General features: G+C 44.9%; 1 protein-coding gene across 1 annotated transcript; it reads left to right on the top strand.

The window, feature by feature from the left end:
* Positions 1-2,956: 2,956 nt before the first annotated feature.
* Positions 2,957-10,696, top strand: LOC144723367 (chymotrypsinogen A-like). Its single transcript, XM_078602111.1, has 7 exons — positions 2,957-3,008; positions 3,493-3,596; positions 4,185-4,264; positions 5,620-5,701; positions 7,158-7,338; positions 7,435-7,574; positions 10,359-10,696. The coding sequence occupies exons 1-7, from the start codon at positions 2,957-2,959 to the stop codon at positions 10,518-10,520; spliced, it is 801 nt and encodes a 266-aa protein (XP_078458237.1). The 3' UTR covers positions 10,521-10,696.
* Positions 10,697-15,983: the final 5,287 nt, after the last annotated feature.

Below are 15,983 nucleotides of genomic sequence, written 5' to 3'. Positions count from 1 at the left end.
GTCGCCGCGAGCCGCGGATCGTAGTCGGAGTCGATTTGGGTCTGTTGAAGTGGGTACGCACTGATCGGCAAATGTTGCTTGCAATGTTTGGCTTATGGTGATGGCGAGTTGTTTCTGGACAGCTTGTTTGGTGAGTTTGTTGGTCCCTTTCGGCAGGATAGCACATGGGAATCTAAGCATTCATTGTGGATTTTGAGGAACCAATGTTCCAGAGAAGCTTCCATGTTTTACAGCTGGAGTGAATGAGATTCGAATATGCAGAGATGCCTCCAAAAATTGTATTTGTGCAGGGACTCCCCAGGAGTGCGGTTACCTTATCTTGGTTTTCATTACTGATGAGTTATTTCAGGAATTGTTCTGTTTTGGTGTCTAATATGGCATGTAGCATGACAAACATGTGAAAGCCTTCAAATCCAAGCTCACTTTGTTTTCCGGACAAATTGTGAACAAATCTTTCGCTCATTTCCCCACACTTGCCATACAGGAAGAGGCACCGCGAAACACAAAAAAATACAGCAAATCACTTGAGGACCTGCACGGAGAACTCTGCCATAGGTTCTCTGATTTCGAAAACATTGAACAGTCACTTCAGCTGGTGTCCTGTCCCCTGTCACAAGACCCTGAAATAGCACCACAGGAGCTGCAGTTGGAACTGATAGATCTTCAGTTTGACCTCGTCCTAAAGGAGAAGTTCAACTCTGTTAAACTGAATGACTTGAATGCTTCACTTAACAGAGCCACGTTTTCAAACCTCCGGAGCACTGCACAGAAGATACTGACTTTGTTTGGCTCGACTTATGTGTGTGAGCAGACATTCAGCGTCATGAACGCCAACAAAGCCCGTCACAGATCAAAGTTAACGGATCAGCACCTCAGATCTATCCTGAGAATTGCCACAACCACAATAACTCCAGACTTGGATGCACTGGCAAAAATGGGAGATCAACAACACTGTTCCCACTGAAACTGAAAGTGATGATGTGTTGCTGCAGCGAGGTTGGAGCCAAATCTCCGACACACAGCCTGCGTGGCTACTCTAACCTATTAATGTAGATAAGTTCTAGTGAGGTAATTGGTTTGGGCGCAGGCCTCAGATGTTCTCATGATGTTTGATCAGTCACGTTACAACATGTTTTTGTATCGTTCATGTTCGTGCTAAATTGCCTTGCAAATAAATGCTTTGCTACCTGTTAAAGGCCAAATCCTTTCATGTAATGATTTTTACATGTCATTTATATTAGTTCACACAAACACTCCATCCATCTGTTCCTGGCCCGGCCCCTCTGTCAAATTTTAGAACCCATTGTGGCCCGCGAGTCAAAAAGTTTGCCCACCCCTGGGCTAGCAGCACCATTCTTTCGAGGACAAGGGAATCCCTTTAGACGTGGTCCGTCCCGGGGTGCGCAGACTTCGCCAGTGCCATGAGCGGACTGTGGAAGGTGAGGGGCATCTTGGCCTCCCCCCGCCTTTACGTGGCGAAGTTCTGGCACTTGTTGGGCAATGCAAAAATCGCTGCCACCTCCATCTCCGTCCATCCCGCAAAAGCACAGGCGGTGGCGAAAATTCATCGAAACGCCTCCCATGAGCCACCCGCAGCTGCAAATTTCCTAATGAAGAGAAGCTTCTTTTTCAGAGTGTATTCTTGAAGCTTCAGCGCTTTCAGCAGGAGGTCTGTTTGGCGGGAATCCCGTCCCACCCGTCCGGCAAAATGGCGGCCGCTTGCGCGGACCATGCCTGTCTTTTTCCCACGCACGGGAAACAGCGGCGGCGGAGATGTCTTGCCACTGCTCCGGTGCCCCAACATCCTCTTCCCGCTTTAAAGCAGTGACCAGAGCTGCCACGGCGGCCAGAAGGTCGTCAATGCACGCGTTCTGCGATTGGTACTCCCTCTCCGGCGGCGATGACGCGGCGAGGTCTGGAATTTTCCCCTGCTCCGCCGGCAGAAGATCTTCGTGCTCCATCTCCGGGGCTGCAGCTCCTGGGGCTGTCTGTGGGATCACCCCGTCGTCCTCCTCCTCGTCTGAAGATGACTTGATGAGTTGTTTCCATCTAGTTAACATTATTTTACGCTAGGCTATCACCTAACTATTATGTTTCACTTCTGACACCAGTTGTAGTGTTCTTCACGGAGGCACACACTTGACTTGGAGGCAACACATTTATTACACAGCCCCAACAGGGCTAAATACATAAACGTACACACATTAACTAGACCCCAACAGAGTAACTACATAACCGGGTCAGTCAGTACCATCCTGACTGATCCACGATGCCAAGCGGAGACGGAAGATCGGAGAGACGTGCCGAGGATTGTTTCCAGAGAACAGCCCAGATCAGAGCTTGGGACTCGGCCTTTATGGGCCGCAGCGTGGCCGGGCTCTGCCCTTGGCCACGCCCCTTTCCAGAACCTTCTCGAATACTGTGGTCCCTACATCACGTGTCCCTCTCCCCTCTTTTTGGGCCCCCTTGCCACCTCGTCCGGTCATGTACCCGCTCGGGGTCAGCCAGACTGTCATATCCTTACTCAACCTCTCTCTCACTGTCACCAGGACTATGCCCCCTCAGACCCGCTTCCATGGCATACCCACTCTGGTGTCCAAGAGAGGCCCTAGACACACAGCTCCACTCTTGTGATGTTAGCTGGCGCTAAACGCCATAGTGACTCTATTTACGTCACTACATATTTATGTTTCCAAATGTATCTCAACAAGTAGACGAATATCAGATAAAATATTTCCTCTACGCTGTTTCATGGAAAATATTTAATGATTCCTGCCATGATGAAAATTGTCAAGGTCATGTGCTGATATCGACCCAATACACCTGTCATATGACATCTGATTGAGTAAATAAAATGTCGACAATATATGAGAACACGGTAACTATTAACGTACCTTTTTCCGTATAAAAGAGCCCGAAAATCAGCATGAGACCAGCAGTGTTTACGGCATTAGCAATGGCTCTCTTCTGGCTCGTTGCGTGTTTTGCCTTCATCAGCGTCACCTTCGGTGAGTGACAATGGCGATGTATATGCTGTTCTTTCATGGCTTTATTCTTCATGCTAAAAAAGCTCATCACATTGTAGACCTACTCTGCTACATGTTCTTTGAACAGAACTCGCAACTTTTTAGCCGTAGCACACCACAGGAAGGGGAATAGAGTCAAGCGTGCAATGTATAAAAGAACCACATATGGAAAACAGAATGGGGAAGAGAATAAAACATTTTTTAGGAAAAAGATGAAAAAGGGATAGAAAAATTATGCCATAGTGTCAGGAAAACTGATAAGAAGAAAGAGGTTACATTGGGGCTTCAATGCTGCTACAAGGAGCAGCATCTGTTTTCACAGGGGGTGGTGGGGGAGAGGGTCACTAGAGTGAGGGAAACCACATAGAAGTCACGTGATTTACAGGAAGTTTGAGCTGATGTGGATATCTATATATAGAGATAAGTCTCTGAATGATATAAGTATTAAATAATTGTATATGTACAGGGTGTGGTGTCCCAGCCATCAAGCCAGTCATCACCGGCTACTCCCGCATCGTCAACGGCGAGGAAGCGATGCCGGGCTCCTGGCCCTGGCAGGTGTCCATGCAGGTGAGTGCTCTATATTCACCGCATTATGGTGTCAATACCTGCCTCTGATACTGACACTGTGTGAATGCCAGTCAATTTTTGCAGATGTAAACTAATGGCGATGGCCAGAGTGCATGGAGGAGGCAGTGTGGGGAGTTATGGGATAAACAGAAACTTGGATTACAAACATATGAGTACAGTAATATGAACATAATACAAAACCAATTGATATTTGTTTCACGGTTTGGCCACGTGGCAATTTTTATGCCACAATTTTTTCTTAAACCATCCACTACCCGACAAGGTTGCCAAAAATACAAATAAATTATTTATACATAGCTATGTATGGAACTAATTTTGATCAATACAGCTCCTCAGCGGTAGCTTGATACTTTTCATGACTTAACATAAAAAGCAAGTGAAGTGAACAAAGGGCAAAGTACATTTGATTACATACCTCGGGAAACGATAGAAGGCATATTAAGATCGAAATGATGAAAAACAATATACGAGTTCTTGAGAAGTAATCATGTTTACATTGTATTATTGAAAATCGAGGATTGAGTCACTGAGCACCAATGTGACAGCCATGCGATTTTCACCACGCAGAACAACACTGGTTTCCACTTCTGCGGCGGCTCCCTCATTGACCCTTACTGGGTTGTGACAGCTGCTCATTGCAAAATCAGGTAATTCAATTCAAATTATATGTTCATGTAACTTTTCTTGAGTTTTCTTTATGAGGGCAGGTTCACGATTTTAGTTCTCTCCATCCTATCAAATATTGCACTGTCACATCACCCTTAGAAATAACACTTTTGTTTACCTTTTCAGATTTTCTCCTTCAGCCTCCTAGAGCGTACTTCATATACGCCCAATCTATTGCTTTTGCGTTCACAGACACAATTAAATAATACTGCATATGTATTCAAATTCAACTCCACACACACATTTCAAAACTAATTCATGCATCTTTCCTCTTTCATTTCAGTATCTATACCTCAGCAGAACAACCACCACATTTTATACGTGGGTCTTTAAAAGTCACGCGATTCGTTTCATGTTCATGCTACCAGCAGTATTCTTTCTTCTTTGAATTCTGCTTTTGCCACGGCAATTATAGCTCTGATACCCTTTAGGAACACATCTCCATATATATGTATTTACATTTTAATTTTAAATGTGGTCATTCTATTCATATTCCTACAAAGTCTTCATATGTTCTAAAAATAATGCATGTAAATTCATCAATAATAGCATCATGAAAATAAGTGGTTAATGACTTTTACAATTACTACGCACATGTACAGAATTTAATAAAACAAGGTTAAAACATGTAATTTGTTGTAAGCAGAGGTATATATGTTCGTGATTATGTTTTACCTTTATGAAATTACAATCACAACTTATACCATGCACTTTAACATGGTGGTGGCTGTGCATACCTGCAATTCAGCAGTGTGGAGACGAAAGAAAGTGGATTGTTGTGAAACTCCCTTCCCATGGGCGTCAAAGAGCCATACCCTGGTTCGCCAGAATGCTGCTACAGCAAATATAGACTCCCCTGATTCCATGTATGGGAGAGTGTTTCCCCCTCACACGCGTGAGTTTTCTCCGGGCGCTCCAGTTTCCTCCCACATGTATACACCGTCATTAATTGGCGGATAGAGAAAACCACAGCTTAGGCATTTGTTGGCACCGGCTGACCACCTGGCTGCCTTGCTGGTTGTCCGTAGTTGCTCATAACTCTGAGTAATAGTGTCTCTTTGAGAGCAAGAAAATACTGTGCACGTTAGAATTCTTTATTTTATTTTAGTACCACTATGATAGACCTTAAAATATAGTGAAAATGTGCACTAGACAGTGTAAAGTTTAGTCAAACGACCCACACAATGTGGCTTGGAGAGGCCTTTATACAGCAGCGGATTGACAAAGAACTTACATAATTTATTAAATTCAGGTGTGAATGCCTGAAATGGTCAAGGGGCTCACCTCTGGCCCATTCGGGATAACATGGAAGTAATGTATTGTGATTGCTCAACAGCCCCTCGGAGCACCGTGTCATCTTGGGTGAGCATGACCAAAGCTCCAGCTCCGAAAAGATCCAGACAATGACCATCGCCAAGGTAATCTGAGGCCAGTTAGTGAAGTAAATTTGCATCTACCAGTCTACCTCGGGGTCTGCTGGTGGTAATGTTCTGCTCTTTTTTCGACTGTATTGCCCGAAATAAAGTCAATAAAATAATGTATATATGTATATTAATATGTAGGTGAAAAGTGCTCCATATATTCAGAAAATGATCCTAAAAGAATGACAGCGATATCTCATTGCCAACAGACGACATGATCTGATCCCATCTGTGAAGGATAAGATCCCTGACATGCAATACCCGGCGTCTACAAACGAAGCTGTGTCTACGGCAGTAGTTACATTGGGGAAACTAAGCGACATGTCTCGGACAGTGTTTGTGAGCATAAGGCAGATTTGAAACACCGGAGGACCAACACTTCGGTCGTGGCTGATCATTGTTTTAATGCGGTTGGCTCACACAAAATGTATTTCTCTACGACGAAGGTACTTTGCAAGCCCACTGGCTATCAACAAAGATTCGTTCATATATACAGACACAGACACAACTTCCACCAAGAGGATGGGTACAAATTCAGCAATCATTGGAAGGAAGTCATCATACAGTTTAAGTCATAACTGGCTGTGATGTTTCCATGTTGTCACCTTCCGATGTTAGTTTTATTTTACCAATGATGGGACAAGCAATTCCAGTTCCTGTGCTGTCGCCCCTGTATTGGGCCTACCACAAGTTGTTAATTTCTACACGTCTCATGCGGCTCCCCCTCTCCTAATTCAGATTTCACATTAACATAACAATCTCTGCTTGCGCAGGCCCCAGGGCACTTGTGCCCCGCCTATTTAATTCTGATACCAGGACGCCTGGGCTACGCCCATTTAAAACCTTTAAACACCTTGTCTTTAGTGTTCCCCCCAACCTTTTTTCCACCTGATGATGGTTGCTTGTGTTGCAATCGAAACGTCGTAGTTTTTTGCTTATTTAATTTATTATTTTTTGAACCTATCTACGTGAATTTACTGAAATACCCAAAGAATAACAGACTACATGGTTATACTGATGCAATCGTTGCACTTGTGGCCTCGGACGCTCCGGTTACCAAAGTGTTGTGGTTGGGCTCGCATTCATGTTTTTATGTTTATTCTGTAAAGAAAACGTTACATTGCTCAAGCTCGTCAGGAAATCTCTTCAGATATCCATTCAGTTAACCTGGGCAACCTCATGGCGATGGTGACTCAAATGAAGCTCGAGTGACTTGACATTTTTTATTGACAGTATTACATTTTACAATTGTAGTTGTTAAGTTACAACGTATTCATTACATCTAAGTGGATTATATTACTTACATTTAAATATAACTCAAATTAAGCCATTATCAGGCATGATCCATAATGATAGAGATTCTTCCATGAAGTAGTCTGGATTTAAAATGTTTTACTCTACGTATTTGACATAAGTGTATGGCATTCCTCTATTCCTTTCTATATCTGAACAGGCCATCAACCATCCCCAGTGGGACGAAGAAACCATCAACAATGACGTTGCGCTCATCAAGCTGTCCCAGCCTGCTCAGATGACCGATGGCGTCTCACCCGTCTGTCTCTCCTCCACCTCTGACAACTTCCCTGCTGGCCTGAACTGTGTCACGTCTGGTTGGGGCAAGACTAACATTTTTGGTAACTATCATTTGACACTAGGTAATGTTTCTTCAGAAGTGTTCGAAATAGCTATAGGATTCACACTCAACCGTGGTGACATGCTTGACGTTTCAGACTCCAGCACACCCCCAAGGCTGCGACAGACCGCTCTGGCAATTATGGCAACCCCCACCTGCCAGCAGATGTGGGCCAACGTGCAAAAAATCACCGACGTCATGATCTGTGCTGGTGGTACTGGAGCTTCTTCGTGCAGGGTGAGCACCTCAGTCAGTCGTTCAGTTCATTGAGTTAAGAAGCTATTTTTCAGTGGCGGCCCAGCTAAAATGGCTGAGCATGTTACGAGGGAAGGGCGTGATTACAGGAGTTGCATAGAAAGAAAGGATGTTTTATAAACATGACTAAGAAATAATACCGTTATTAACAACCAGAATTATGTACTATGGACATCTCTTAAGCTATCCAAAATAATTGTATGTGGAGGACTCGTACTGACGCGACAGCTTCTTTATCTTTCTCGGTTCTTTATTAACTCATATAGTTTCACATCTCCTCCGTCGGCATCACTCAATGGCCCTCCGTACTCTTCAACTCACAACTCCCCATCAACATCACTCAATGTCCCTCCGTTCGCTCGCTCCGCTCCGCTGGCTTCGCTCGCTCTCATTCTGCTCCTCCAGCGACCCTCCTCTCTGCTCTCTCTCTCCAGCTCGGTCGCTCTTTGTTCTCTCTGCCGTCCCACTCCGTCGTAGCTCTCTCCACCAAGGTCCGTTACTCCGCTACTATCCTACGCTGTACTCGCTCCATCCACTGCTACTCTATCTGTATTCTCTCTATCCACTGCTACCGTACACTATATTCTCTTTGTCCACTGCTACTCTATACTATACTCTCTTTGTCCACTGCTACCTTATACTATACCCACACTATCCGCTGCTCCGTCTCTCCATCTGTTCGTCACTCGTCCCAGGCACCAACTCCTATTTCTCTCCCCCTTTATCCCTGAACCAATTCCCCTTAATTAATTGGATCATCCCCCACTTCGCCACTTGCCCCCAGCCCCCAATGCCACGTGGCGTTGTTGTTGTTGTAGATACCGCGGCGCCAATTCCAGACACCCATACTTCTCGTCCAATCACCGGCCTGCGTCCTCAATTACCCCCAGCCATCTGCAGCCCCCCTTAACTATCATGCCACCTTAATTGGTACAATAACAACAGTAAGTCGCTCAGTGCCCTGTGTCCCCGTTTGCCCTCACTGTCCGCCACGTGCACGCATCTCAACCGAGCACGTGACGCGTGTTTCTCAAGTCTTACATATGCATGACGCGAGTAAGAGGAACTGACATAATATTGCATTGAAAATAAACTCCTTTAAAAAAGTAAAAAACTAAAAACAACGGTTTTATTTTAAAGTGCACTAAAAAGCCTTGGAGTCAACATTGGGGGGGACCAAATCTTCCAGGGGGTCTGGGGGTCCCCCCCCTGAAAAAAAATCTAATTTGGAAAATGAATTTCCTGTCTAAAATAAAAAAAATTCACTAACACATGGGATTGACTTTTCATTTATTTTAAACAATAATGTCTAATAGTGTATTGTATTGCATTGCTTTTTTTCTTTTTTAACTTTTCTTGTTTCATTGTATGTAATGGCAGAGATTAGGTATTTATAAAGTACAACCATAACCACAATTATATAAACATACATCTATTTTATAGCAATATATTTTGGGGGGGGGGGGGGGGGGGACATTTGAGCATATGTAGAGGTGGTACGTGCTGGCGGGGAGGATCGTGAGACAGCGCGTAGTGGGTGGCTACATCACGGTCCGCAGGCAGGTGTCCACATCGCGGTCCGCATAGGCCCCGCCCCCTGGCGCGGAGGGCTATGTAAGGCGATGCGCAGCAGCGCTCGAGGAGAAGTCAACCAGTGAAGACAGAAGACGGAGGAAGAGATAGGGCCCTGAGACCCCTAGCCCCGCTGCCCTTGTAAGGGCCGGGACCCTGTGCGTCTCAGATGCGAGACCTTGGGATTCACGGCCCGACGTCCTTGTAAGGGCCGGGCTGTGTAACCCAGAGGTCGAGACCCGTGCCCTGGTAAGGGCGGGTCCGATAGCTCCCCGTGGGGAGAGCGTAGCCGGAGGGCCTGAGAGCGTAGCCGAGTTAGGCACGCGTAGCGTAGGCTGTATCTCGGCTGTACCTGTTACTGTTGCATCAGTGTTAATAAATAAGTGCTGCCCCGTCAACTCGTCTCCCGCCGTAATTGAGATATTACACATATTTGAATATTATAATTACGACCTTGCTAAAAAGTAAATAACTCGATTGGACAACGGGAAGTGGACGACATCTTGATTACAAGAGACACGTGGCGCCTGCTTCTTGGGCGAGGCTATTCCAGAGTTTAGGGTCCGCGCCGTTTTTAACCTACCTAAATAAATATTTAAATAATATGCCGCCTATAAAAAATGTGAATTGATTTAAAAGAGGCAACTAATTTATTAATTGATGCCGATTTGTATACAGCCATGCATTGTCACCGGATCTGAGTACGTGTGCAAAATTTGGACTTCATTGGACAACAGGATGTAGACTAAATTTCGATTACAAGATTTGACCATGGCAAAGATAGGAGTCAAGTTAAGTAAAACCGTTGAATAATAAAGATAGTTTTTCCTATTTTGAATTAAAGAACGATCATGGCTATATTTTCCAATTGTCATCCACTCCCAATTATAAAGTCAATAGACACTCAATTTGTATTGAAAAAAAATGTCTGTTATCCCTACCACGACAAACAAATAAAATACATGTAAGTTGATTCCATCTTATGGCCATCGTCACTGTGTCTTGAAAATTTTCGCATTTTTTCCCAAAACAGTGTTTAGCCTATAAAAGCACACGTACAAAGCAGTATGTCTTTAAAACATCTTGGTCTCTGTCATTTGTGTTTTTGATGGAACCTATTTCTTTGTAGAAATAGAAATGGACAGATGTGTCCGACTGAAAAGGAATTCATGCGTGTGTGTGTCTCGCCTACAGTGTGACTCTGGCGGCCCCCTGGTGTGCGAGAACGACGGCGCATGGAACCTCGTGGGGATCGTGTCGTGGGGCCATAGCTTGTGCTCCACCAGCATGCCGGCCGCGTACACACGCGTCACCGCCATACGCAGCTGGATCGACCAGACCATTTCCGCCAACTAGGAATTATATGAAGCAGTGATATTCTTTGAAGCGATACATCTTCAATTTAAAACAACATCTCTATAATTACCATGACTTCACATGATACGGATAGACACAGTGCATCCAGAGACACATGTACAAATGTGTTCATTGTGTTGATTGTTATTGATTGACAAATAAATTGAGAAGTAAAACATCTGCCTTTAGTTTGAAATTATTTTGTGGTCCTGCATCGAGATGCTTATAGATCCCTTGCATTTGTTGCAAGAGTTCACTCAAACGTCAACTTACTTCAAATGAACACACGTGCTTATACATTCACATTTGCTTGACATCTACACACTGGAGTGGCCCTTCCGATTCCTCCCCCCTTATTCCACCCCTCCCTCGGTTCCGCTCTGTGCCATTTGGTGAGGGGCGGTGTCTCATGGACAGGACGTGGAGATTGACAGGAGGGGAGGTGCCCCGATTTAGATGGACAGAAGGGAAGGAAGGGCCCAAGAGAGACGGGCGTGGAGCCGCATGGTGTGGCAGTGCAGCACGGCTATTTGGTGGCCTCAAATTTACAGTTACGAGGGAGGAACAACGAAACAGGTGCCTCGTCATCCACCCTCATTGCGTGCTGCCGTGGCCGCGGGGTGATGATGTGTGCTCGGAGCGCGACACTGGCTGAGAGAGAGAAGAGAAAGCTACGGCCTAATGCCACGTGGAAGCCTGCCCCTGGCCTGCCAAAAGTGCGGGGAGGATGATCCCGCGTCTGAAAAAGCCTGCTGAGCTCGCAGGAGCCGATAAGTGATGAATATCGACAGAAACACAGGAGCAGATTATTCTTGAATAATGCAGGTGTACACACAAGGCATGCATCGGGGTCATAGCCATTAAGTAGGTTTACAAATTTTACCATAGAGTTAATGCAATGGAGTTATGAGTGATTTTAATCTTCAGGTAATGTTTGTTTAAACTGTTGAGGGTGTTTTTCAAAACTTCAACTGGTAAAGTGATTTCCAAGGATGTTAAAAGTACATTACTGGCTCGTTTTGCGTAGGCAAGATCCTGTGATCAAAATAAAGAGTTTAACACAATAGTATCCCTGTGAGTGTGTAGATTCGTAGCGGAGATGATTATACATGTTTTAGTTTAATCAATGATTCATTGGTACAGTTAGGCAATTAACAAAAATAATGACTAAAATACTTCGAAATGACCGTATCCACGTAACTCAATGGGCAGCAATGCTTTTCATGATCAGCTAATAGTTGACACACCTTCGGATGGCCACCCGTTTTGAAACACAAGGAGAACTTTGGAGTACTCTTATTAGTCCCGATGTGAGCGTGATGTGTGTGTGGGTGGATTGTCTCCTTGATCAACACTTTGCGTTAAGCAGATGCCGAGGTGACGTTTATTGTACCAAAAATGCATTTGTTCCCTGCTGGGCGATGCGTTGTGGGTGTGGGGGAGGGTCATACAGCGCTCCCTCTCGGTGGCAGCTGCAGCTGCTTGTCCACTGCTGGATGAGCTGAGTCGGCACGACGCTTGTCTTTGAAGGTGCTCGATCACGCTCGCCACTCATCCGCAGGTCGCCGTGGCTGGCACTCTTGCTTGGTGCTCTCTGGCAGTGCACGATTGACGATTGTGCTTGCAGCTTGTCCTCTGCTGCTGGTCCTGTGCGATGCTCGCTTCCTCGATGCTTGGCGCTTTCCGCCCTTTCTCCAGGTTTATTGCTTGTCGTTGCTCGTCACTCTCTCTCTCTCTTGCTCTCTCCTTGATCGTGCAGCTGCCAGCTTCACACGGACACCCGCCCTTACTTCAGGGCTGCCCTGGCTCAGGCTCTTTCCACTGCTCCAGTCTCTCTCCTTTGGCATGCAGCTGCCAGCTTCACGCTGGCATTCAGTAATGCCTCTCCCACCCTTCCGTCAGGGCTTTGCCTTGTCGTTGCTCAACTTCCATGCTCTCCGCCCTTCCTCCAAGAGGGCTCCTGCTGTGAGCTACTCGTCGCTAGCTGGTTCACTCACTCTCAAAACTTGTAAATTGTATTTGCACACCTCTTACACAACTCTGAAAGCTTAGTATAATACAACTTATCGCAATCCTTGACTTTGCAAGCGACTCAAAACAGGATAAATTTAGAATAAACTTTAAGCGATACTCTGTCAGTCGATGCCGAACTCAGCACCTAGCATCACCTCGCCCCTCTTCTCTGCGAGACACGACACCCATTGTTGATCTCGAGGCCATGCCCCGGAGCCTGCCTGTCGCAGTACTGACTTGCATGATCTGTGTCCTTGCTTAAGTGTGAAATTCTCTCCCCTCTCTGCGCGTCTCTTGCGAGAGAAAAAAAACAGATGCCCTCTGTCTCGTTCTCCCGTGGCCGCAGCCGCCTGGTTGCCCCCACCCCCCTTTTGACCCGTGACTGGCTGCTTTCGATCACCATGTTTTTGTTTGCATCCCCCCCCCTCTGCCTTGGTGGTGTTTGCTATCTCGAGGGGAGGCACCCTTCATACGTATTTTATTGCTACCCTGTGTTGTGTCAAATTCAGTTTAACACGTAGGCGTTCGCGACCAATATTATTCATAATCAACGTTTTTGGGTTTAGATCGCGTTATTTATAAATGTGTCGTAACCCTCCACCACCCGACACGGCCAATCCAGCATCATCGGGCGAATTGCTGATTGGCCATGTCGGGTGGTGGAGGGTTGGGACACATTTATGAATAACGTGATCTAACCCAAAAGCCCTTATTATGAATAATACTGGTCGCGAAAGCCTATGTGTTAAACTTATGCCCATCGTCACTGTATCTTGAAAAATTTCGCATTTTATTCCAAAACAGTGTTTAGCCTATAAAAACAGATGCACAAAGCAGTGTGTCTTTAAGACATCTTGGTCTCTGTCATTTGTGTTTTTGATGGAACCTATTGCTTTGTAGAAATAGAAATGGACAGATGTGTCCGAGTGAAAAGGAATTCATGCGTGTGTGTGTCTCGCCTACAGCATGACTGGCGGCCCCCTGGTGTGCGAGAAGGACGGTGCATGGAACCTCGTGGGGATCGTGTCGTGGGGCAATAGCTCGTACTCCACCAGAATCCCTGCCGTGTACACGCGTGTCACCGCCATACGCAGCTGGATCGACCAGACCATTGCGGCCAACTAGGAATTATATGAAGCAGTGCTCTTCTCTGAAGAGATACATCTTCAATCTTAAACAACATCTCTATAATTACCATGACTTCACATGATACCAATAGATACAGTGAGGGAAAAAAGTATTTGATCCCCTGCTGATTTTGTATGTTTGCCCACTGACAAAGAAATGATCAGTCTATAATTTTAATGGTAGGTTTATTTGAACAGTGAGAGACAGAATAACAAAAAATCCAGAAAAACGCATGTGAAAAATGTTATAAATTGATTTGCATTTTAATGAGGGAAATAAGTATTTGACCCCTCTGCAAAACATGACTTAGTACTTGGTGGCAAAACCCTTGTTGGCAATTACAGAGGTCAGACGTTTCTTGTAGTTGGCCACCAGGTTTGCACACATCTCAGGAGGGATTTTTTCCCACTCCTCTTTGCAGATCTTCTCCAAGTCATTAAGGTTTCGAGGCTGACTTTGCACTTTTTGTCGTCGCCGTTGCCTCAATCGGCGTCCGCAAATACGGTGCAGGCGTTGGTTGATACCACTGTCACTGTCCCGTCGGGTTCCCAAATGTTGATTCCGCTCCGTTATCGTAACCTTCAGCTCTCTCCACAGATTTTCTATGGGATTAAGGTCTGGAGACCGGTTAGGCCACTCCAGGACCTTAATGTGCATCTTCTTGAGCCACTCTTTTGTTGCTTTGGCCGTGTGTTTTGGGTCATTTTAATGCTGGAATACCCATCCACGACCCATTTTCAATGCCGTGGCTGAAGGAAGGAGGTTCTCACCCAAGATTTGACGGTACATGGCCCCGTCCATCGTCCCTTTGATTGCTGTGAAGTTGTCCTGTCCCCTTAGCAGAAAAACACCCCCACGCCAGGGTACTGTATGTCTGGAACCACATTTTTTACAGACGTTGCCTCTGTGGTAGCATTTACATTAGAGAAACCAAATGACATGTCTCGGACCGCATCCGTGAACATAAAGCAGACCTGAAACACGGTAGGACAAACACCTCAGCCGTGGCAGATCACTGTTACAATTCAGTGGGCTCACATGACATTGACTTCTCCAAGACAGAGGTTCTCTGCAAGCCATCTGGCTACCATGAGAGATTCGTTCATGAGGCGATCCACATATACAAACACAGAGACAATTTCAACCGAGAAGATGGATTCTGGCTCAGCAATCATTGGAAGGACGTAATAAACCATTTCGGATCTTAACTGATTGTGTTCACGTTTACGGTGACTTTCAGACCGCAGTCCACTCACTGGCATTGACTATATATCTTGTATTCTCCACAGGGAATGGATTCCTTGCTCCGCTGAAAGTCTCCTACCCCCACTCTCCCATTGACATATTTCGTTGCTTCCTCTTAGTATCTTTCAAGCGACGGTCAATGGTATAGTGTATAGCAGATTGTATAAATAGTATAACATTGTAATGTTTAATACAATGTATAAGGTAATATACAGTATCGTAATTGTATAGTGAATATACAGCAGTGTGGTATACAGTAGGGTGGGTAGAATAATACTTAGGGTAATATTATAGTCGAAGGTATAGAGTGGTGTATAGTAATACAGTATATAATTTAATGTTGGTTTTTTTCTATGGTAGTATATAGTACGGGGTAGCCTCGTGTGATGTAAGAGAAAAAAGCTTAGCTGGAAGCATATTATATTTTTTGCGACATAGAATTCTAATGTATTACTTACTGTTAGTATCTCAGCTTATTGGAGAGTATATTTAGTATACTGATGATACTATGTAGTTTATACTTCAGTTTTTTACGTGGTTGTTTAGTAACTGCAGCTACATACTATTAACATTCCTTCCCTTTGTTAATGCTACCCCTATCCCCTCCCTTTGATGCTGCTAATCCCGCATAATGCACGGGCATAATATGACTTTGAAACCCCCCCGCCTACCTCCTACACATTTCTCATAAATATGCTAAATTCCTCTTGATATGCAAATTAATTTTGTCAAGGCGCTCTTCTTCCCCCTCCAACTCAGCTTAAATATATGCTCCAAGCTTGGTGGTGTTTCATTCTTCACCTGAGGACGGCTGCTTGCGTTGTGGCCGAAACGTCGTGAGAATTATTTTATTATGTTTTATTTTTATTATTTTATTATTTCCCTTCTACGTGACTTTACCGAAAGAACCAAGAAGACAATTTATAACATTTTTGACATGCGTTTTTCTGGATTTTGCTGTTATTCTGTCTCTCACTGTTCAAATGAACCTACCATTAAAATTATAGACTGATCATGTCTTTGTCAGTGGGCAAACGTACAAAATCAGCAGGGGATCAAATATTTTTTTCCCTTACT

This window comes from Lampetra planeri, chromosome 17 (assembly GCF_965212315.1).
Source record: "Lampetra planeri chromosome 17, kcLamPlan1.2.h2, whole genome shotgun sequence".
In the NCBI taxonomy this organism is placed as follows: domain Eukaryota; kingdom Metazoa; phylum Chordata; class Hyperoartia; order Petromyzontiformes; family Petromyzontidae; genus Lampetra; species Lampetra planeri.
The sequence above is the reverse complement of the archived record's forward strand: the minus strand, read 5'-3'. Positions and strand labels throughout refer to the sequence as shown.